Consider the following 25,208-nt stretch of genomic DNA (forward strand, 5'->3'; position numbering starts at 1 on the left):
CCTGTAGAAAGGAGCACCTGAAGCATTCTGTAGCCACCCAAACGTCTGTATGTGAAGTGAATCATGACAATGTGAGGAGGAAAAGTTTTGTGTTTTGACAAAGACCCTGCAGTAAAGAGAAATATTCCCATTGAAAACATACCCTTCTTACCCACTTAGCTTCTCTGCCCCAAAACTTTCTCCAAACTTAAGCTGGAACCATCTTAGCTGCAATTAATTTCTTTTGCAAGCTCTTTAACTAGCTCTGAAGTTAAACAAGGAAAAGCAGAGTTCTCCAACAACTGTAACAAAATCACGGTGCATGTTGCCTGCTGTATGTCAGCAAGTGATCCAGAGGTTTGATACATTTACAACAGCAAGAAGCAATGAACTGGTGCCCCTACACCCAGGAAAGATTAAGTATCTTCACAATTGGAAGCATTCAAATCAGTCATATGTCCAATCCATGAAAAGCACAGGAATTCACCAAAGAAGAATCAGATATTTAATTTTTAAAAAGGTGGATTTTTAAGCCTTTTCAACTTCTCTGGAGCCGCAAGGGACAGAGAACTATATAGTGTTTTAAAAATGAAGGCAAAGATCTTCTCACACAACTTATGCTGCATGAACCGAAGTGCCAGATATTGATACACTTGTGATGAGATAATTTAGGAATCATTAATTCCTCATCATTTTCCACATACAAACCATTGGAATAATATCAGGAAGTATTCATAGAATGCCATCCTAAAATGAAAAAATGTACACGTGCTGTCCTTAGAAAAGCACGGTATAGAAATAACCACACCGCAATCAGAAGCGGCAACTTGCCTGCTCTGCTAAGGAATTTTTGGACAATGTCTGCTCTCAAACCAAAGATTAAAAGGAGCTTTTCCACCATAGGCCCTTCATTCCAATAGGATCTTGAATTTTGGAATTCTAGGAAGAAGGTGTAGTGTTTTATATTATTAAACCTGCCTAGAACTCTTCATTAGGATACAATTTTCAGTTGCTTGTAACTTTGCCAATCTAAATATTTAGGTTGACTTTCACTGTGCTGGCTAATACACCCCCCCCCCAAAAAAAAACAGCATAAATAATTTTAACTATTAAAACAAAAAGGCAAAACAACTGTTTTGCCCTTACTGAAGAAAACAATCCTTATACATTTTATTGTTAAGCTCCAACACACCATAGTTCAGAACAGGGACTTAAAATTCGGCAGGGGGATCATTAGGGATGAATTCTTTTCTATCCCCACACAAAGTTGCTATTATTTAGCCACAGTATAAGCTTGTTAAGAATTAGGTAAATTCTCCAAAGATCCACCAGTCCTAGGTGTACTCCACCTTATGTGCATATAAACAACACCCGCACCATTCCCACCAAGCAGGCACTAGCTCAAAGCTGCATAGGTTGAACAGAACTTCATTGCGATTGCTCTTTGTAATGGCTACAGGACTGCTGTGGCAGGCACTGGAACTGAGAGTTGAAAGGCTTCCTCCTGTGCTCTCCTGAAATCTAGGCAGCAAGTCAGCAGTAGCGTTTAGAAGAGTGAGCTGCTTTTGGCGAAAGATGAAGTTATAAATGTCAGAGGAAGTTCATTAGAGGCAGGTCCTGTCAGACTAACCTGGTGGCCTTCTATGACCAGATCACAAAATCTTTAGACGCAGGGGTAGCAGTGGACATAGTCTTTCTGGACTTTAGGAAGGCCTTTGACACTGTCTCACCTCATTCTCATTAAAAAACTAGGAGACTGTGGCGTCAACATCTACACAGTCAATTGGGTCGCTAACTGGCTGGAGGATCACACCCAGAGAGTGGTGGTGGATGGGTCTTATTCGACCTGGAAGGATGTGGGCAGTGGGGTCCCCCAGGGCTTGGCCCTTAGTCCTGCACTGTTCAACATGTTCATCAGAGACTTGGACGAGGGGGTAAAATGCACCCTGTTCAAATTTGCAGACGACACTAAGATGTGGGGAGAAGTGGGCATACTAGAAGGGAAAAATAGGCTGCAATCAGATCTAGACAGGTTACAGGGGTGGGCGGATGAGAACAGGATGGGTTTCAACATTGACAAGTGCAAGGTGATGCACCTGGGGAGGAACAACCGGCTCCATACCTACAGGCTGGGGAACTCCCTTCTCGTCAGTACAAGATCCTCTTCTGTCTCTGGAGTCATCACTGATGCCAAAATGAACATGGGCTGACAGTGTGGGGACATGGTCAGGAAGGCCAACCATGCCTTGTATCCACAGATGCATCTTGAGCAGGTCCAAGGAGGTGATTCTCCCCCTCTATGCGTTGCTGGTCAGGCTGCACTTGGAGTATTGTGTCCAGTTCTGGACACTGTACTTCAGGAGGGATGTGGACAACATGGAGAGGGTCCAGAGGAGGGCCATCCGCATGATTGGGTGCAGCAGGGCAGGCCCTAGGAGGAGAGGCTACGGGACCTGAACCTGTTCAGCCTCCACAAGAGAAGGCTGAGGGGGGGATCTAGAGGCCTGTTACAAACTAGCCATGGGGGACTAGCAGGCATTGGGGGAGTCCCTATTGGCCCCAGCACTACCAGGAGTGACAAGAAATAACGGTCACAAGCTGGCAGAGGGTAGATTTAGGCTAGATATCAGGAGGTGCTACTTCATTGTCAGGGTGGCTAGGATCTGGAACCAGCTTCCAAGAGAAGTGGTGCTGGCTCCTACCCTGTGAGTCTTTAAGAGGAGGCTGGATGAACATCTTACTGGGGTTGTTTGACCCCGGTACTCTTTCCTGCCATGGCAGGGGGTCGGACTTGATGATATGCTCAGGTCCCTTCCAACCCTAGAAACTGTAAGTAATGGTATATAGAACCAGATATACAGGGACAAGAAGGATCTACAAATAGTACACCATATTGGATATGAGCCCAGGTGTCTGATTCTCTACATTCATCTGTGGTACGCAAACAGATGTGAAACTACTGGCATACTACCTCATTTCTCTTTCAGTGACTGGCTTACACACAGGATAACAGCCCACTACTGCTACTATAGTTTGACCAGCAGAGACCTGCACTATGGAAACAAACCCTGCTGAAGATTTAAGATGGGAATCAATACAGTTCCATGAGGTAATTTTTTTCTCTTTAAGAAAAGTATGAATTTTGTGCAACATTTTTCTAGTATTGTTTTTAAGGTTGCCAAGTCATGAAGTTAAAACTACTAAATGCCAGAATTAAGATGCAACCTTAATTCAGGCCATATTGGCAAATATGATATAATCTTTGTAAGATCACAGTTTCTCTCCCCCACAGGACCTCATTCAGCCAGCAGGTAACTGTAGTTGTTTTTTTTTTTTTAAATCATCCACAGCGAGCATGCGACCCCAGCCTTATTGACTATAGAAAGGGTGGCTCAGTGATGCTCTTACTCATAACACCGAGGTACTTCACCAACCTTTGTATTCAACATTCCCATGTCATTATGTGGCGGTATTATTCTCATTCTATTTCAAAGAAATGAAGCACAGTTAGAAAAAGTCTAAATTCTTTGGCTTCCTTTCTAAATTCCACTTATTTTACATGTCCAACTGAAAGTACTTAGGATCATTTTTTCAGAGTACTCAGCATTGTTAAAGGACTTTGACTGGAGTTGCGCTTGGTAACTTCAACTGCATCTGTGAGCATTCAGTATACACTTGGCACCTGAAATGAACACACAATTAGCAATCACTCAAAAAAATGGCTTAAGTGACTTGTCTAGCATATTAGAAACTGTGGCAGAAACTCTAATTCTCTAGGACAACATTCAGGTGTCTTGATCTCGAGATAATCCTTTCTTCTGGAAATCCCCTGCCTCATGTAACATGACTTCAACTCCTGCAACAAGTAAGGCATGCCTCCTAGGGCATCTTTTACTCCACAGTTTTCATTTATCCTTGGAAGGCCCCTAGGTAACTTATACACTGAAAGAAATCAAAATGTAATGTAACTATGTAATTAAACTCTATCAAAATACGTGTCCACAGAGCAGAATTAAAAAAAAAAAAATAGGCCTATCCACCTGAAGTGCTTCATGTAGACTTAACATCAAAAAGAATGTAAAATAATACAACAGTTGAAATATTATCATAATTTAACAATAAACAAGCCCCAATAAACAATAGTTTTATAAAGCAAGTCAACCGAAAATATCTGCTATGCTGTAAGCTCTCCATTTGGCAACTTTCATAAGCAAACATTTACACAGCCTTTACTAATTACAAACTGTTTTAGAATATTGGCTTAAAATAGTCAATGCTACTAGTTCTACACCTTTTCATCTTGCAAATGTTTAATCAGTTTAACACATTTGTCCCTTTTGTTTATATTTGTGAGTGTAAGCATGAAATGTGTTACCTGCGACATAGCAGAGAGAACAGAAAAATAAGTAGGCTATTTTGAACACATGGCTATTTTAAAATAGATATGCTATCCAGAGAATATTCTACATTCAACTAGAATAGTTATGTAGGTCAAATATCAAGCCTGAGCTACCTGACAAAGTCCAATGAGATTTACAATTTTAAGTTAGTGTTTTCAAAAACATGTTTACCAATCCCTCCTCACCTTACCAATCCCTCCTTTACTTAGCAAATTCCTAAAACTGAATTAAAAAAAAATTACAGTAGGATACATTCCATGATACACTTTTATAGTATCATTCAAATTGCATTAAGGACTTGTTATGCAAGTAACAGATTTAGGATAACATTTTCAGAAGCACCCAAAAACAATTTAAGAGCTTGAATTATATTTAAAAAAAATTAAGTCAGTGGAACTTAAACTTCTTGCATGCATAAGTCAGTTTTTTCAGGGTTCAAATTACACTCTGACTCTTGGGCGGGGTCATGCGAGAGTGGCAGCTGGAAGCCAGAAGGAGCCACCACCTGAGCCACTTAGAAAGGTGTGGGGCACGCCATGGGCTCTTGTCTCTTATGAGGAGGCTCAGCCCCCACAAACCCCTATTTCAAACCCTGACTTTTCCATATGGGATTCTTGCTCTTTAAGTTTTATCCTTCGTCTTTCATATTCATTTAATGTGGAAAAATACACCTGTAAATGTAATGCTATTATGTTTTAAAAGTCAGTCTTGTATAAGCAGGTAGAATTAAAATATCTACTACTCTGGAAAAGTTGTCTTTGGGAGTTTTACAGGGAGATTCAATTACAAACCTGATTCCCAATGTGATATAAGTTATTTCCTACTGTAGCATAAATGTGCGTCTCATGCCATTTGACTATCAATAGACAGAATCAATTGGTTTTTCATTTATTGCATTTATTTTCTTCCTAACAAGAAAATTCCTCAAAAATTCCGGGAGATTGGCATTTGAAAAGAAGTATTTGCTTTCCTCCTCTTCTTCCCTTGGATAGTCAACTCCATAGCAAGTACAAAAACTCCATACTATAAATAGTATTCAAAATTTCAGAGATCACTGCATTAGCTTATTTTTATTTGTTTTTGTAACGTATTTCAAACTCATGCGAGTTCTACTAACTAAAATTTGGTCAAAGACAGAAAAACCCTTGAATCAATTTGAAAAAACTAAGCAGGTTCATAATTTTCAAAATAACTTCTTGCATTTTTATAGTATTTGATAGCAGCTTTTTATTGGTTACAAAACCTAAGCCCATATACAAAATTAGGAACACATTTAGATGCCTCTTTGAAAGAACGTTTTAGTTAACTGATAGTTTAAAAAAATAATAAAAACAATCCAATTTTTAAACACTGTTCTGAAAACTTAAAAGTGCAGCAATATACTTTTGTTTCCTTAATTAACTATGAAATGGTGCAATCCCAATCAAAAGCTGATAAGGTCACAACAGAAAGAACTGAGCAAACACTTTGTCCTACTTCACTCAATTCTCCAATGTTCACTTTAATGTGATGCATTGAGTGCAAGAAAAGGATTAAATCTTCACAGTAGTGGAAAACTGGTAATTTAATCTCAATTTATATGTAATCTCTAGGACAACAGTGAGTGCAGGCTGAACAGGGCAACTGTCAGTCTATACAGCATATACTGAAACTTTTGAGTTGAGAGGGAATTTTTGTTTCACAATATCATCATCAGCTGGAACTCAACTTCAAATTTGCAAAAACTTTGTGACCTTACCTAACTTTGACTTCATGTTGTTTAGTTGCAGCGAACACCACACAGTTTTAAGATTTTAGGCTATAGTGTGTGACTAGGATGCAGTTACCATATGAAGCTTCAACTCAACTTTTGGGAAAAGAAAAAAGGCACAATGAACTTCAACTCAATCTTATGTGCACAAGAGTTGAAAAATCCGAGCCACCTTAAAGAGAAATTGATTCTAAAATTTATAAAACCTATAAATAATCAGAGGCCAAACCACTATATTAAAACAGATTATCTAGCAAGTAAAAATCTTGCAGTTTAAACATACGCTTGTATCTGTTTAAGATACAAGACAACTCGCTCTTTAAAGTGGCTCCACCTTGGCAGATATATATTTAATGAATGCACACCTGCTATGTGTTGTTCATCAGTGGAAAAAACAGCTGATCCACAAAGCTCTGATGGCATCTGTCCTTATCTTCATCACAGTAAATACAACCCACATCCAGTAACTAAATTAGTTTAGACTTTTCTATCCCTTCACATCAATGCATTGGGAAATTACACCCAGTAAACAACAGCAACAAAACCAGTTTGTGATAGCTTACAGTTTTAAATTATTCGTCTTCACCCCAGCAATACCAAATCCCTTTGAAAAAAACTGGGCTGGACGATAAAAGCAATGACCTTGTATATCACCAGCTCATGTAAAGTTATTTAATGTGTGCTGCACATGAGGTTTATGCTGAATAACTGCAGCTTCCAAACAGTCTCACATGTCAACTAGTTTGCTTTTTTAAATCATGTGAATATGGTTTTAGACTAGTTTCTGAATTACTCTTCCAATACTCTCAGAACGAAGCTTTTATGATGCTTCTATATAATCGCTGGTTTGTTGCCAACCACATCATCATAAGCACTGGTTACTAAGTAAAAAATAGTTTAAGACTAAATTACAGTAAACATGAAAGCTCCACAGTTTAAACCCAATATAAATCAACCCTATCCAATTATCAATTTAAAATGAAATACATTGACTACTGAAAGTTGAAAGCAAGATTCTTTTTAACTAATGCACATATTTTGGACAGATTTTTTTCTACAGTCAGGGACTCTTGCTTTCAGCTTAAACAGAAGTTCAAGTCCATAACAGGTTGTAGCTCAGGTAAAATACCATGCACAGCATTTGATTACTTCAAAACAGCAGGAACACACAGGCTGAAGTGAGTGGTCAAATAGGGCTCGCTGTTCTCAAAAATTAGGTATAATGGCAAAAGCTTTACCAGTCCAAATCTACAGTTCATTCTCCAACCCTGGTTTCTGAGGCAGTTAATGAACACACATCAATTACTGATAGATGAAGTAGTTTGTTTTGTTAACTTAACTGTTTAATCAATTGCCAAGTGTTTTAAGTTACTTTTATTTCAGTTTCACCAATGAAATTCATTTGGCTTGTTTTTAATCTATTCTTCCACATGAAGTATATGAAAATATGTTTGTGGAGGACAATGATGGAGGCTCAGATTAAACTGTGCCCCTGTACAGTCTTCCAAAATGTATGCATCATACCAAAGTGTCTTGATTCACAGCGCACCATTTTCCAAAGAAGCTACTTTTCCGTGGAAAGCCAATGTGCCACCACTATGGAATATTTTAAACAAAACTGCAGATTGAGGTTGTCAGCATGTGGCACCAGGGAGAAAAGGCAAAAAAGGTAGTTGGGACTGTTAAAAAGAATTCTAAAACAGTTTAAGAGATCATGCATATGCATTTACAGTCCATGTGATAGTGACTTTTGGCAACTGCAAAGTGACCGATACATGGCTTGCTTTAGAAGCATCAAAACAAAGAGGCATGTGTATCTTGGAGCCTTTTGTTTCTTCACGTGGTAGCCATCTGGTGGTGCTTTGTATTGTTGTGGGACAGAGAAGCTGCACTGCACTGAACTTAAAAATTAAACTCTTTTGTTTGAAGATTGGCTGTTGGGTCAAAATTGTAAGTACCTCCTTGAGTGGCTTCAGGAATGAGACTGGGATCTTCATCAATCTATAAAACAGAATGAAAAGCAATTCATTTGGACCCAATTTACACACACACACACACACACTTTATGAAGTGAAATAATATTACCAAAAAGTAATATATCAATAATATTTTATCCCGTTCAATCTTTGTCGTTTGTTTTTTTTAAGTCATGCTGGGTCCCTAGGGCCAAGGGGGAGAACAGGTCATCAAATCAGGCTAGTCTATTGATGTATAGTATAAGCCACTATATAACAAAGGATGACAAGTCATAGTTTCCTTGGAACCCCTAGAAGAATCGATGCCTTTTAAAGTTACCTTTGTTTTTAGAGGAAGTTTAAAATTATTAACTTTAACATTTTCTCACTTGCAGCAGTATACTTATTTGCACAAGACTGCTTTCCAGTAACTGTTCTCTGAACATTACTCTGCTAATCAGACTTGTGGCTCTACACATCTTGTGTCATGGTTACAGGCCTATCTGAGGCAATAAAACTCTTTGGAGGTAGGGGAAAGCACACAAACACCTCTGACACCCAGTAGCCAAGCACTGAAAATTTCAGAATGTACCCTGTAAGTCCTTCAACTTCTTTTCACTTCAGGAAGTTGTTATCTTCTAGGTAGAAGGGATGTAAAAGTATGATCGGCAGGCTGCACCAGGTTTGGAGAACAAATTACTGACAAGTATCTCCGTGAAATATTTATTAGTCTCCTACAGCAAAGATCTGCTGAGGCAGCAACAACCCCACAGAGACAGTCTGGAAAGAATTTAAGAACTGTTTTCCTGAGGATCCAATATGAATTCAGAGCTAATAAGATAACATTTTGTAACAGTGAGAGCTGCTACCTGTTGTCAGTTTAGACTTCTGTGCAGACATTACAAAGTAACAGTGCCAAAGTTATCACTTAGTGCAAGTTGTCCATCATCCCTGAGGAAGTCAGCAAAGCAACAGATTAAGTCCGTGTTCTGAAGTAGGCACTGACTAGAGCTGCCTGTCCCTATTACAGCACTGAGGAGTCCTTGTACATCCCATACACTCCACCTCCTCTCAGATGAGCTGATCCCAGAAACAGATTCAGTGGGCATGTCCATGTGGCAGGCCAGTAGGGGGCACTCCTGCACTGAGACACCTGCCACACTGTGCCCTACCAAAAACCAGGCTTCAGATGCCTCCCCAGGGGCACCAACTTCTGGTCAATTCCCTTCCTGAAGCACACCACCAAGACTTAGACCTTTATCTGGGCCCTGTGCCACCTAGGATACACATGCCCTATAGACCTTGGGATCCTGAAATGCTTCTATTAGCCTGAAGCACAGAAAGGAGCCTCTCTTAGTCAACAGAACCAAGGGGGCACAAAGGCATACCCGATCCCTCTCCCAGCAAGTTCACCATGCTTGCCATAGTGGAGAGCTTTATTAGTTAAAGAGGGCAGGGCTTGGGGAAAGGTACAGGATACAGAAGCATCAAAGAATAACCTTAGACCAAACAGTGGGGCTAGGTAGCCTTTTGCCATGCGTCTGCATCACAGTAAGCTACATTTCTAGGTAAGTTTCTGGTAAGTTATTCAGAAGGATCATCCAAAAGCTGACTGAACTTTCCTCTGGAGGTGAGCAGGTCATGGTGTGTCAGTGACTTCTGAAAGGGGCTCCCCCAAGATAGATGAATCCTTAAATACCCTGTCATGATCTCATCACTAAATACTCACCAGAGGCAGCCCAGCTGGCTGATGCCTGGTGCTTTCAAATGACATCACCTTCCCAGGTAAGGGGACCAGTCACCTGACCTGCAGTAGTGGGGAAACTGAGACAAAGGGAGCAGGTCCCCTCTCCCTCAGGAATGTCCCCATCCCAGGTCACAACCCAGTGTTAAATGAAACACGGGGGAGGGGCCGCAGCCTACTTACAGCAGTGAAGCAGAGTGAAGGGATGATTCCTCCACAGTCTACACATTCATTAACGTGCTTTAGTTAATGCATTATGGGGTACTAGGAAAATGTGCTTTAGCCTGTCTTAATGCACATTAACTAAAGAGCACAGTTTTTGACTGACTTCAAAGCACACTGAAATAGGCTAATGTGCATTAATGCACATGCGTGAATGCACCCAGTCTGAACTACAATGATTAACCAGTACATGAGAGAAGACAGATCTGTTAGGAACTGTTTCAGTGAGTTGAGATAAACAGGCTGGTGACCATACCAATGCTGCTGCTAAGACAACCTCAGCTACAGAAAATGGTCACATATGACTCAGTTTCACTGTTATATGCTGAATTAGCCAAGGCTAAGGACAGGCATTTGATTCCATCACTACAAATCTCTGAAAAGTCTGCAGCCCTAGAAAATGTGATGAGAGGATGCATACCCCTGGCTGAACAGCAACTAAGTCATCTCAGAGACAAGCTCTCCAGCCAGGGACACAATAGGAAGCTGTTCCTTTGCTCACTTTCTTCAAAAACAAAACAAAAAGCCCCTTGACAACCAGCACACCATATTTTTGTGCTGGGGGAAAAAAGTCTGAGAGATCATTCTCTCAGAGGAATGGGTGGGAATGCAGAAGAATCTGAATCTGATCTGAATAAATCCTGACATGCAATAGCATGCGTGCTGATTCTGGAACCTGTCTTTATGTGAAGACAGATGCTGTGTTACCTAAGATTGCGCTACCCAGAAGCAAGTGTAACTATATTCTGTACTTCATTCAGCTGCTGTTGGTAATTTTGCCTGACTGCCAATATCCCAATAAATCAGTGCATAACTTGGAAAAACTTGGAATCTTGTACTCCAAAATTAGCAAAAGACCACCACGGTAATTCTGGTATAACAGTAGGACCTGGTAAAGGTGCAGGTGAGTCAGCAGTGAGGGGGAATCACTTTCCAGTCTCCTCAGAAAGACAGCAAAAGACTAAGGAGGAAAAAAAAATGTTCCTGGTCAGTGCTGAATCACTAGTGCAGTCCAGCAGCTAAGATCAGTATAGTTTTCCCCATTTCATACATATTCCCTTGAAGAGGACTTTGTTTGTCATTAAAGGACTGGAATACTGTTCTGGCTTTGATGGTTCCTATTTATAAGTAACTGTCTGAGGAGCTTTGTCTAATTGTATATTCTTTCCTGCCTCCACAAAGAATCATAAGACATTCTTAAACTGAAAATCCAGCCATGTTATAACATCTGCAAAGAGAACTAAATCTTGGATTCACACTTTTATTCAGTGAATCCCAGGACGAACCACTTGAAGAAATTAATCTTCCATGTCTAAAATAATGTGTACAAATTGTCTCTGAATGGTACAGAAGACAGGACAGATTTGAAACCATTAAGCACACTTTCAAAATTGCTGCCCCAAAAGGGATAGCTGCTGAAAAACATGAAGCAAAGTATCTTAGATGTCAGCAGCTACAGAAAGGATTACCAGGATATAAAGCTGTAGGACTTCAAATCTCACAAATCCCAGAAAATGGTAAAAGGGATGCAGAATACATGGACTGAAAGATGTCTTCTTGAGATCCTTCCGAGCCCTGTTTTATCTGCTGGTATATACCTCAGGAGTCAAAAGAGAAAGGCTACTTTCTAAAGAATACCCAAGGAACCCCCAAGCAAGTTAAACTTAGCAGCCATTAACTTTTCCAGAACTCATCTAGGTTTGAATTTGATGTTTTGGTACCCACAAAATAGGGCACTAAATTTGGAGCACAGGCTACCTGGTGTCAATATAAAGTGACTGTCACAGCTGCTGCTTAAGCCTGCTTGTAGTCAGAAGTGTCACAAAAGAATCTTTGCATCTCCTCACTTCTGGTTAGCATATTCTTTCCTTGGAGAGATACAGAAGGCCAATGGCTGGTAACAGGTGACTCCTAAAGTTAGAGCTACTATCTAAATGATTTAACATTATAGATGCCTCATCCCAAAGAACTTGAGAAACTCTCTACTGCACATCAATCGCTAAGACTGCAGAGAGAACACCTTAAGAAGAGAGGTGCATGAAGATATTTAGAAAAAAGCCTTTAATACCTGGCATCAAGCATGACATTTTCTTGAACCAGATTACTTAACAAATAAGTGATTCCAGAGTCAAATCCACCTTTTGCTTTACAGGAAGAGTTATCTACTTTTTCAAAGGAATCACCAAAGATCAACCATTACGTGGTTCTTATTTACTGAAAATCATGAGAATGCCATCTATTCTACTACACTGTATAAAACCCTCTGGGGTCCCTCACAGGAAGACAAGACAAGACAACATCAGAGAACAAAAATGAAGTAACTACTAAGTGAATGACAAGACTATCACCCTAGCAGCAGCTGTTAGTGTTACAGAAACTGGGCAATCCTCCTGCACACAGCACCCTGCTGCAGCTCTCCAGTACTCTGAAATCTAGAAGGGCTTTCCCACTCTTCCTCCACTCTTTTGGCTGGAGCATTACTCTTTATTAACAACCTGAATCAGAGGGAGCTGAAACCTGTAAGAATGAGAGGTGTACCAATATTTTGGTCCATACTGGATCAGCACCGATAAAAAAGAAAATTGACAATATAGGCAATCAGCTTTTTTGGCTGCTGTAGCTGATAAATTTAACTGATAAACTCCACATGTATGCATGTAGACAGCAAGCATGCAACCAGAAATGCAGCCCAGCAGCTTAGCGAGCAGTATCCGGCTGGTAAGTCTGTGGGAGGAAAGGGTGTGGGGGGCCCCCTGGTGAGAGAAGGGAGAGGGGTTACAGTAAGGGCAGGCACTGCCAGGGCAGGGCAGGGTGCAGGGCAGAGCTGTGAGTGGCTCATCCAGGGGTCATGAAGGGGGCAGCTCCCAGTGCTGTGCACACCCCCACGGAAGGCATGGGGGGCATGTGCCCCCTGGATTTGTGCACAGGGCTCAGGGGCTGCGCTGGCCTCTTCCTAGTGGGGGCGGGGGGGGGAGGGAAATGGGCCAGGGCTGTACTCACAGCAGGCAGGGTGGGGCAGGTGGCAGGGGTGGTGCAGGAATGGTGTCTACAGGGTGGGCTACAGCCACCCCAAAACTTCCCATAGCTCCCACTCCCCCTCCCAGCGCCACTGCTGCCTGCCCTACCCGTCCACCCTGTGCACAGCCCCAGCCCAGCCCCCCACCAGAAAGAGGCTGGTGTAGCCCCTGGCCCCAAGCCCACAGTGGGCAGCCTACCCTCACCCTGCACACAAGTCTGGGGGGCATATGCCCCCCATGTCTCCCCCAGGGATGCATGCAGTGACGGGAGCTCCCTGTGGCTCCATCCTGAGCTGCTTCTGCCCCGGCTGGGCAGCACCTGGCCCAACCCACTTCCTCCCTCATCGTGGGGGCCTTGATCTGTCCCCCCGCATACCCCTTCCTTCCCCCAAAGCCCTTCCCCATCACAGACTTATTGGCTGGATGCTGCTCTCCCACTGTTAAGCTGCATACTGGCTACTGGACTGGTATCAGCCATCAGTATCACCCAAAAAAATCTTTTTTGGTACACCCATAATAAAATGTGGATAAGTATCTTGCTCTGAAATAAGTGACACTCTCAGGCAAGAACAGATTGCCAGGCTGCCACCATAAGAGAGACTGATCTTACAAGAACATAACAGGGACAATCCAGAGGATCAACCTACCTTGACTAAACAATCCCAGCACAGACCTTATAAAGTCCCAGCATATGTATCCACTATGAGAAAGTCCTAGTCTCCTGTGACATCCTAGGATGTGATGAGATGGCAAGACCTGAGGCTAGACCAGAACCATGTTTTGCATTTCACTGGTTTATTTCCCAATGATTTTTCTCAGTTCTTACACATTAAGCAGTCTGAACTGTTAAGGCTTCCTATAATCTGAGATGCAAGACTGCTCAACTACTTTACATCAGAGGACCCTGAGCTGGAAGTACAGAATCAGACAAGTTCCTAGCATTTTCAGCTCGGAGCTTGCAAGCTTTACAAGCAAGGCAGTCAAAACCCAATGCTTGAACCTGCTCCTCTTTTCTGAAGTAGCCTAGAGTAGATCAACAGAACAAGCAAACATTCTGAGCAAACACTCCAAGTGAACAGGATTGCTGAAGACTGACATTTCCATAAAACAAGATAAGACAAGCAGCCAGATTTTGCAACAACTGCCCTTATAATATCAAAATCCCATTATGAGACACGTGTTCAGAAGAGTGTTAAAATACCATAAACATTACTAAAAACTAAGATGTGTTAAATTAAACTACATAATGAAGGTAGATTGGTTCAGTAACTAAAATCATCAACAGGAAGATTGGAACTGAGGGACTAATGGCATAGACCAGGGGTAGGCAAAATACGGCCCATGTGCCATCTAGCCCATGGCACATCCTGCCACCCGCTAGGCACACAGCAGGTCTGGGGTGGCTCTTCAAGCTGCACTGCCTTTCCAGGCAGCCTAGGTGGCAGCGGCTTCTTCCAGTTGCTGCCACCACTGGCCCCAACCCTATGGTACTGGCCCAACCTCGGCCTGCCCCACACCATACACCAGCTTTGGACCAGTCAGAACCAGCTCTAGACTCACCCGCTCACACTGAGCAGCAGCAGCCAGGCAAGGAAAAATCAACCCCACCGCCCTCACCACTGCTGGGCCCTTTTTGCTGCAGCTGCCCAGAGCCTGTGTTCAGGATGCCCTGCAGCTCTTCTGCACTGCTACCACTGGATGGGACAGAAGTGGCAGGGCAGCCTGGGCAAGGAGGACCCAGCAGGGGAGGGGTGGGGCCTTTCCTCCAGGTCCATCAGCAGCTTCTGCTCAGATGAGTCCAGAGCAGGCACAGGGCAGGCCGAGTTGGGGCTCTGCATGCAGGTTCCGGCTAGTCTGGAGCTGATCCACACTACTGAGCCGAGTCTGGGGTGGACACAGGGCAGGTCAGGGTCGGTGCTGTGGGTCCCCACCAGTACCATAAGGCTGGGGCCAGAGGCAGCAGCAGCAGCAGCCAGAAGGAGCTGCCGCCACCTAGGGTGCTTAGAAACACAGGGTGGGCCAGGGTCAGGCACTGTTGGCAGTGGTGCGTGGGCTCCAGACTGTTGCGGGGTTGGTGGTGGGGGTGGGGAGAGGTGTGCTGAACTCCCCAGAACTGCCTAGGGGGCTTGTAGCCCCAAAATAATTGCCTACCGCAGTACAGACCATGGCATTTAAATATATAGATATTTTACACAATTTTACTTTTCTGAATGCTTCCACAAATAACCAAACAGGACATGAGATTCCCACAACAGTGATCTAAAACTAAATTAAAAATCTCTACTGCACTGAAATGATCATGTTAAAATACAGGCAACCCCTGCTTAATGCTGTTTCACTTGGTGCTATTTTGCTATAACACTCATTTGAAATTGACACCTGATTTCACTTCGTGAGTTTTGTTATAATGCTCACAGCCACCATCTTGGGTCATTAAAAACAAGTGCAGTCGCAATCTAGGGTCATCAAATACTTTTGGTTTCGCTTAATGCTTGTTTCACCTAACGCTCAGTTTTTAAGGAACTAATTAAGAGTGCTGAGCAGGGGTTGCCTGTAAATCTATTTTCCATTAACTGTATTGCACTGCAGTTGGTAAAACTGCTTGTACCCAAACTATTTAAAGTGGAAGAGAGACACCATGGGCTAGAACCGAAAAATCCATTAGGCAAAGAAGGCCTACTTCTCTTGCTCAATATCTGTTCAAGAGTTTTCCTGGTAGATGGAAAGGACAAAAGTGGGGCATGGACAGGTCAAAGAAAAAAAAATCCCAGAACACATAGCAGTAGAAAATTAAGAGACTTCACAAAAAATAATTAAGAAAAGCTATGTAGAAAATACTTGAGAACATATTATTTGGACAACCTATGACTGTTTTAAGTGAGGCTTACTGAAATAACATTTACATGGCAGTTATTAAAAGTAATACAAAGAATATAAAACCATTCACACGAAACTATTTATACATCTATAATCCCATACCAACCATTCTTTAGGGTACTTACATCATCACCAGAGAAATACTGATCTATGATTTCAAACGCTAGTTTGTAAATGTCCTCATTCTCATGTTGTTGCAAGGCTTCAATTTTCTCTAATCCTGGCCACATGAAAATAGAAAAAAGAGCTTAAACTGTGTTTAACTGAAGTTAGTTAGTTATTAGCTACATTAAGTTAGCCGCTTATATGTATGAAGGCAATAGTTTCTTAATGCCTAATTATTTTGCAGCGCTTTGGAAACCAGAACAGGCCAAGATGCAGCCTTGTTTATAAATATGAACCAGACTGTTCTATAAAGTACGCATCTTCATCTTGAGGACAAATCTAAGACTGGTGGAATTTACAGGTCTCACCATGCCCAGGGTTTTCACATAAAAGCCTCTTATGAAAAGTAAGGGCTATTGTGCTCCACTCTATATGTAAGTTAGTTAAAGCCCAGTGAAGGAAAAGCTGTGCACTATGTACCCTCTGTCTCAAACAGGCTTTGTACATATGTAGACATACTAAAAAAAGCAGTTTCATTTATGAGTAGAGCAGAGTAAGATAGCAAAACAAGATGGCAAATGTAAATACCTATAGATGTTTAATATGCTGGCTCCTATTTAAAGCAATATATGTGTATATTTGGAAAGATATGTCCTTTAACTTCTAGCAACATAACTTGCCATATTATCCAAAGTGCGGGTATGCCTTTGAACTGGGTCTTGCTAGATCTAAGCCCAACTTCCCATCCTATTTTGTACTGTAGGAAACCATAACACTGACACTTATTTCACTGCAAATGACATGCTGAAACCAGGAGTTTACTGCAGGAACCACATGTAGTAGCTGGATAAGAGAAATCCTTTATTAAAACTAAGAATCTGAAAGATACAAACCAATACAGAAAACTACTACTGAAAAGCACTGTCCTGTAAAACATCCTCCAAAGTGAAAGTTCACTAAAGAAGTTATTATGATACACAGATAAAAGCCACAATAACTAAAGTACTTTATTTATGGTCTCTCCTTCTGAAAGTCTCATTCAAATACTGTGCAACTACCAACTGCTGGTGTTATGCTGTATATTTTAATGACCTTGAGTATTATATTGGTTCTTAAACAGGAAGACACAGGAAACCTTACCTCCACATTCTTCTATTATTTCAGCTATTGTGCTAGCTTCATCACCAGCCATTATGAGTATGTTTTTCAGACCATCTAGGACCACCTGTACCACTTGGGAATCTTTTACTGACAGTAAGTTACAGAATGGTGGGATTACGTTCTGCTGCACAAGGTATTCAACCTAAACAGTGAGAAAATGCCTTCAGAATTATACACGCTTCATCTTTACAAATGGCTATGCATACGATACTTCAACAGCAACCTGAAATCCACCCATACGTACCTGATCTTTTCTTCCACTTATTGTCAAATTGCTAATTGCCCAAGCAGCTTCTTTTTGTGTTCCAAAGTCCCCCTGACAGGTAAAATTGATAGCTCATTAAAATTAGCAAGAAAACAGCTGTAAAGCTTATTAAACCTATAGAGTCCCATCTCAGATTTATAAAAGGGTGATGACAGGCTTGCATAAATTTGACTGACCTTAGCCAACTGGTGTATGATCATAGGGATTAGTCCAGCATCTATTACAGCTTGCACTTGTTGCTGGTTTCCTGCTGTGATATTGGAAAGGAACCAAACTGCTTCCTGCAATCACATGAGAGAGAAACCACCTTCCTTTAAAATAACCTAATTCTTTACAGATATCTGAAAAGCACTACATAGAAGCTGCTATGACACAAAACAAAGCCTTTAAAATAAGTCCTGCAATTCTTTACAAGTCTAATTCTATCAAATATTCCTTGCTTTAGAAAAATGTATTCCCTGGAGGGGAGAAGAATTCCTCAGTGAAGTTTGGGGAAAAAAAGGCTCCTGTGATTGTAATTACAACTCTGGGGAAAAGACAGGGGGAGAGGAAGAGAGAAGCCTTCAAATAATACCTCTTGAGTACCAAAAAAGCCTTACTAAGGGCCATCTGCTTGTCTTACCCCATGTGTTAAAGCCTCCAGTTTCTCCCTAGTCAGCTTTCTATGATGCAGTTAAGTACTTTCCACAGAACTCTGCAGCACAGTAAAAGCCAGATATAAGGATCAATGTAAAATTAGATTAATTTTAAACAATTAGGGAAATATTCATTGGCCCAAATGCTCATTTACATTAAGATTTGCTACATATCAGAGATTACATTTGATTAGTGGTATGAAGGGACTTCCACATGAGAAGAGACTAAAAAGGCTGGGCCAATTCAGTTTAGAAAAGAAATGCTTGAGGCAGGGACATAGGCGACATGTAGGGGGGTATATGTGCACCCCCTGGAAGTGCCAGCCACGAAACTGGAAGTGCAGGCTCGGGGCACCAGTCGCCCATGGGCAGGGACATGACAGGAGTTTACAAAATACTAAATGGTAAAGAGAAAGTAAAAAAGAATTTATTATTTACCATCTCTCACATCAAAAGAATTGTTTTAAACTAACAAAAAGGAAGTTCTTTTTCACGTAGCATGTAACTGAAGTGTGGAACTCATTGCCACCAGATGCTGCAGAAGCTGACAGTTTAGCCAGATTCAAAGGGGACTGAACAAGTTCTTGGAGGCAAGGTCCATCAGTAACTAATGAGTATGGGAGTTAGGGGTGCAGCCCCTGAATCAGAACTTCCTAAACCTTCAATGCTGGAGGCTGCAAGTGGAAAAGGAATGGTGGAAAAACCCCTGGTCATACCAAGTTCACTCTCCTTTTCAGCATCCACTCTGCCACTGTGACACAGGATAGTGGGCAAGATGGACCTATGGTCTGACCCAGTAAATGGCAGTTCTTATGTTCACTTGCTTTATGCTCCCTGCCTACTACCAACTAGCATAAATGAGACTATGGCTACGGCTATTTTTGTAATTAACGACAGCAGAACTAGAATTCTGGAATCTAAATACCTTGGTACAGCATTCATATCAAAGCTGTCAGGAGCTACATCGTTATACATATTTTTCAATGAGATTCAAGTGAGATTTTAAACTGATTTTGTACATTGTAAGAGATCAACTTGAGATTAAAAGCTATGTGGTAGTCTTCTGCACTTGTGCAAAGAAAGCCTGAGTTTAGTTTCCATTCTCATCCTACCCCAAGGAGAACTGCTGATGCGGTTCATTTAAGACCCTTCACTTAGAAGATAGGCATGACTTGGTGTTCCTTTATAGCAGTCTTTTTGAGGTGGATCAGCAGTATAACTATCATAACCTGAAGGAATTTATATAGTTCTGGGTTAGGAAAAAGGGGATATGTGGGAAAAGACTCCCAAGATAGGATTCAGAAAACTTCTCTGGTCTTCTCTAAATGGCAAAAATTCAAAGAGTCAGTCAAGTCAGTCAAATAATGAATTGTAAAAATGTAATGGTCTTCATTTTAAAAGGGACAGTATATTCTAAGTTTCACCTCTTCAGAATTATCAACTGCTCAGGGTAATCACAGTAATTAAAAATGGAAGCTAGGCACTCACTTAAGTAAAAACAAACAAACAAACTGTTACGGCATTAAAAAAAAAAAAAAAGCATGACAACTCCTTTCCAGGTTCAGAAAGGGTAGACAGGAAGAAGTGGCCAAACAACTGCAGCAAAAGGTCAAAAGGAGGTCCACAGCTCCCTGCAACTGGAAAAGGCTATTTTATAGATTTCATAGACATTAGGGCTTGGAAGGGACCTCGGGAGATCATCGAGTCCAGCCCCTGCCCAAAGGGCAGGAAGTCAGCTGGGGTCATAGGATCCCAGCAAGATAAGCATCCAATTTACTCTTGAAGGTGTTCAATGTAGGTGCTTGAACCACCTCCAATGGCAGACTGTTCCAGACCTTGGGGGCTCGGACAGTAAAGAAATTCTTCCTTATGTCCAGCCTGAAACGGTCTTGCAGGAGTTTGTGACCGTCCTATTGGAAGTCAAGGGCAGTCACAATGCAGATGAACTGAACAGGAGACGAACCATGTGTCTTAAAGATATGTAGGCAAGGGAGACCAGAAGCTGCTTCTTCATCCCCCACTTTGGAGTGGAAGGAATCTCAGTGAGCACAAAGAATCCCAGTATAGCTCCATGACAGGAAAAAGGCTCTGACCACTTCCTCCCTCTAGCACTCAAACCTCTCCTGGAGTAGGGAGCCCCCTTATTAATGCACAACTGCGAGAAGATGGAAGTAGTAGTGTAGGCTGTGTCAATCCCAGCTCCTTTCCAAGCACAGGAATCCACCTTCCTCTATGTTATTTTGGCCTCTGGACATACGAGCACCCCTGCTCTTGTCTCAGAACAGTGCATGACCATTCTGAAGGCAGGATGATTAATGGAAGGCTGAACAGCTTCAAATTTTACCCTTAACATTAATTTGAAATCAAGCTAATCCTGCTCTCCAGTAGTTGGAGGTTCTGCCTGCCACATACTACAAAAGAATCTTGCTTCATTAATCTAAAAGGCAAAGATGGAAAGAAAGAAAAGAAACTAAAAGACAGAATATACCTTGTTTATCTTCTCTTTTGGATGCGTCAGGAGATTTGGGAAGTGAGACAGAACATCACAGTTGAGAACAACTTGTGTCTGTTCATCCGTACCAGTTACTATGTTGCCTACTGCTCTCAGGGCTGCTGTCTACATTTGAAGGAAAAAAACCAACGTAATTATTACAGATATTGTCACTACTTGTGCTCATATAAGGACAATTCCAAAAAAAGAGTATCCCTTTATAAAATTTGGTATTTTGTTTTCCTACTATGCTTAGAAATTCACAGAATTTCATAAGCAGAGGTGGAGTTCCTGCACAACCACCCATTCCCAAAGTGAAAGAGCAGGGTCCAGTGTTTTCCTGAATTAAAGCATTCCAATTGAAGTCAAAATGCCACGGGTAGAAAGTCAATAAATTACAACAAAAGGAAGAAAGACCACAGTTAATTCACAGGTCATATTTGAGTTGCATGAAACAATGCTATGTTTGGTCCGTATTTCCCTTGGTTGCCACTTCTCAATTCAGGTCTGTACTACAGTAAGAGAAGACTTTTTTTTTTTTAAATTTCTACTGAGCAGACTAAAGTTGCTTTCAAAGTGGACTTTAATTTTCTATGCGTTGGTCTGGTAACAACTAAGAGTTGACATGATGTATAAAAAAAAATAATAATTTTCATTAAATGAATTTGCTTGACAAATCTCAAGAGTCAAATTTCAAAGTATTACTTAAGTAAACATGACAAATATACAAATACCATAGCAAATAAGTCATTTTGTGCTATTTGCTATGGCTTCAGAGTACTCACTTATAACCTAGCTTCTAGTTTTCCTGTTTTTGAAGCTGGCAAGAATTCATCAGTTTTCTTATCTAAATACCAACTTTAGTAAAAGAGTATGGCACCTGACAATTTATTTTCATACTCAAAAGGTCCCAAAATAATAATTCTGATTTCCTTTAATTAAATATTAGTCTATGTAGCAGTCACCTTTGCCCCTATACACTTGGGACTACAGGCACCAAATAACTGAAGCTAAAGAATTAAAAATCAACAATACCTTCTTATAGTGAAATAATAGATGAAAAATAGCACTTCAGATAACCTGGTTCTGATACACCACATCTTTCAAACCATAATAGATTAGTACATACTTTAGAGATTGTATTATATTTGTCACAGTGAGGAAAATACAAGGTACCATTTTTGTCAATATGTCCCATTTCTAACATGCAACTTCATAATTATATACTTATTTTCCAGATACTTGAAACTCTCTTCTGAAACATAATGAAGATTTTTGTTTGGTTTTTCTCAGTCTGATAATTTGAATAGATTAATTGAAAACAATTAAAGTTTCATCTAAGACTGGAATGCTCAAAAAAGAATGAATACAAGTAGGAAGAAAAGTTTGCAAACTAAGGAAAAGCTGAGTCTCAGAATATCACTGGCTTCCTTTTCTGAGGGAAAAGAGCCTGACAGCAAAGGGAGATTATTAAGGAAAAAAGGCTAATTTTATTAAAGCTAATTAAGGAAAAAATTCATTACTGTCATCTTTTAACAAAACAGAAAACATGCAAGAGAGAGAAAGAAACATCAAGCTTGGGAAAAAAGACCCCTAAATTTATACAGTTTATAAAAAAGACTAAATAAAAGTATGAGGATCTAGAACAAAGCTTAATGTTAAGCACATTTTAAAATTATGAAGAATAAATGTTGTTTTTATTATTCTTGACATCACAAAATGTACATCTGACAAGCACTCAAATCAAATATACATTTTAGTAGATACAATTTCATTGCCGTATCATCTTCTTTATGTTATACAAGATAGTATGCGACTGTCTTCCCTGGACAAAAGGGATGTGCTTTCTAGATATTTTAACCAACATGTGTTAAAAACTTAGTTCATGCTAGGAATATTTAACATTTGTTAGCCAATAAGAATTAGCCTTCAGAGGAAGTCTAGGATTGATTCCCACCCACACATTTTAAAAAAAAAAAAAGCAAACTTCTGCACTACAACTAAAATATTTCAAAATAACTATTTCCTAGTCCAGGTGAAGGGCTTGTGGTTTGCTTTTATCTGTAGATAATCTACTTGTAAATTCTAATTTAAATGTTCAGCAAATGTTTGTTTTAGGACCCATGCCATTTGGTAAATAACTTAAAGAAATATTCCAATGCAAAAGAAAACAGACTCACTTGAACTTTAACCTCTTGATGGCTCAGAAGAGGAACTAGAAAAGGTACAACACCTGAATCGATCACCATCTGTATCTGTTCATTACCACCATCTGTTAGGTAGGACAAAGCCCAAACAGTGTCCACGAGAATCTATATATTGAAAAAACCAAAATTCATAAAGTGGCAAGATCACAATTGTATATATTCTAATTAATGATCAATGGTCCACATACCCCTTTGAAAACAGAAGAACATGCAATTTGCTCCAAAGAGCTCAACAATACAAGAGACAATCAGTAAAATGTTAGCAACTGTAATTGTGAAATAGATAATCATTTGCCCCGCTACACGAGTTTCCAAGTTCTTCATGTACCCTTCCTCCCCCGCCCCCCTCCTTTTTTTTGAACTAAAAATACTTTAAGGGTAGTTCCAGAACTGCAGTAATACTATCTTGATCAAATTTCATCAGCACAAGATGAAAAGGGTTGGGCTTGGGCAGCAGGGCTGGCCTACAATTTTTGAGGCCCCCTGCAAGAAATAGTTTTGAGACCCCTGCTCCAAATAAGCTGGCAGCAGGGGTGGCAAGCAGCCAAAGAAGCCAGCAGTGGCGGGGGGGGGTAGGGAGCAGCCAGACACAGGAGTCCCCTTAGCTGTGGGGGCCCCCTCCAGCAGCAGGTTTCGCAGTATTGGACCAGCCCTATTGGTCTGAGTATTGGACCAGCCCTGTTGGTCTGTATCTTTGTGGATAACCACCAAGAAAAATACAGATGAAAGAAGAGCATGCGATATTGCAGGCAGATATTGAGACAGTACTGAACTGTTCCCCTAATACTGCTAAGATTGCTAATATACATGCTCTCCTTTGATTACAAAAGTCGACTTGTAATCTTATTAAGATATACATACGTAGTGCTAACAGGAATCTAGTTATATATAACTAGTTATGATTCTTGCCTGATGTTTGGTAGCTGCTATCTGTGTCAAAGTGCAAACTCTGTTGTGAATGCAGAGCTTTGTTGCCTTTTCTGCTATCTTTTGTTTGCATTCTGAAAGAAGCCCACAGGAGGTAAAGGGTGGAATTCTTGCACCTGGCACAGAGCTCAGGGGGCTGTCAAGCTTTGATGATCATCTATTCAAATGGAGACCCCCTGGACAAAGGGACAGCTACAACCCAGTGCAAACTAGCTCTAAGTCTAAAACCAAGAGGGCTGGTGACTCCTAGATAACCTAACAAGGGTGATCCCAGGGTCTCTAGACAAAGGGGCTAGAGATTATAAAGAAAGGATCACATCAAGTATTTGAGAGAGGGAGAAGGGATCAGAAGCAAAAAGCTGACTGCAGGAATGAGGCAGTCAATCATTCAGAGAAGCTATGAGTCACAGGCTGGAAATTCTGGACTCCAAAGAATTGCTGACTAAAGGCCAAAGAATACTTGAGAAAGGCGAGGACTCTGATGTAGGTAAACGCATACAAACCTCTGTACTTCTTGTGCTAGGTAAAAGTTAGAGACTGTTTATTTGGAACGGTTACAGAGAGTGCCCATCTGCTTCCATGTCTGTAACTGTAAACCGGGACCACAAATAAGTTCAGAGCCTAAGGAAAAGTATGTGTAAAACTACTGAAGAAATTGCATCACTGACTCATAATATCCTGGTCCCACAAAGGAGTTACAAAGAAAGCAAGCCTGTGCCCATGCTGCAGTGTATGGAGATCATGGAAGTTTAAGAGTGCATTAGACTGAGAGCTGTGGTACTCAGGCACAGCAGTCTGTTGAGTGTCCAGTCTCACGAGCTTTGTTAAGGTTGTGACATTATCCTGTCTTAGTTTTAAGTGCTGAGGACACCATGCTAATGAGACTCCAATCTAAGACTTTCTGAATTCTAGGTCCAGCACTAGTGTGTCACTTTGTTATAAACTGCCATACATTATATCATGCTGTTAAAAACAGCTGAAACATTCCATTTTAGAGACTACTAGAAAGCACTAGTATGTGAACTGAATCAGGTGTTTTCAATCTAAACCCTGGTCAAATACACATTGGACTCTTCCAGGATTAAAGATGCTTCGTAGCGGGGGGCAAGCCAGAAGCAATCCCCATAATTTAGGTTGATCAACATATTTCATTAACAGATTTTTCAACTAAGCAGCTGTCCTACAGCCATCATTTGCAATAGACCTTTAAAATTTGTCAGAGAAGCTTACAGGGTAGATAGGTATTTTCGGCTTGTCCCATGAAATTCCATTTAGCTTTGGGCAAGTTATCAACTGTAAAGAACACCGCATGCAGTTTGGTGTCTACACCTCAAAAGGGTATAGAAGAATTAGAAAAGATACAAAGAAAGGCAACAAGGAAGATCAGAGGTTAGAAGGGCTTCTATATGAGACTAAAAAGACAGGATTTCTCAGTTTAAACAAGAGACCCTTGAGGAGCAGACATGAAAGTAG

The 25,208-nt window shown here is 40.9% G+C and overlaps 1 protein-coding gene and 1 long non-coding RNA gene across 2 annotated transcripts in view; one reads left to right on the forward strand and one right to left on the reverse strand.

Annotated features, from left to right (window-relative positions):
• Positions 1–1,105: 1,105 nt before the first annotated feature.
• On the forward strand, positions 1,106–6,302 carry LOC109306539. The gene is made up of 2 exons (XR_002100030.1): positions 1,106–1,578; positions 2,804–6,302. It is a non-coding gene; the product is annotated as an uncharacterized LOC109306539 (long non-coding RNA).
• The window catches only part of KPNA3 (karyopherin subunit alpha 3), a 91,585-nt gene continuing 71,807 nt past the window's right edge, over positions 5,431–25,208 (reverse strand). Inside the window, exons 11-17 of the mRNA XM_019529971.1 lie at positions 22,782–22,913; positions 20,599–20,727; positions 17,652–17,756; positions 17,455–17,526; positions 17,190–17,352; positions 16,070–16,164; positions 5,431–8,130 (exon numbers count right to left, since the gene is read on the reverse strand). Of these exons, the coding sequence (XP_019385516.1) occupies positions 8,032–8,130; positions 16,070–16,164; positions 17,190–17,352; positions 17,455–17,526; positions 17,652–17,756; positions 20,599–20,727; positions 22,782–22,913 (795 nt within the window). The 3' untranslated portion in view covers positions 5,431–8,031. The remainder of the gene's footprint in view (positions 8,131–16,069; positions 16,165–17,189; positions 17,353–17,454; positions 17,527–17,651; positions 17,757–20,598; positions 20,728–22,781; positions 22,914–25,208) is intronic.

The sequence above is a fragment of the Crocodylus porosus genome, unplaced genomic scaffold (genome assembly GCF_001723895.1).
Source record: "Crocodylus porosus isolate Cpor-Errol unplaced genomic scaffold, CroPor_comp1, whole genome shotgun sequence".
Classification (NCBI taxonomy): Eukaryota; Metazoa; Chordata; order Crocodylia; family Crocodylidae; genus Crocodylus; species Crocodylus porosus.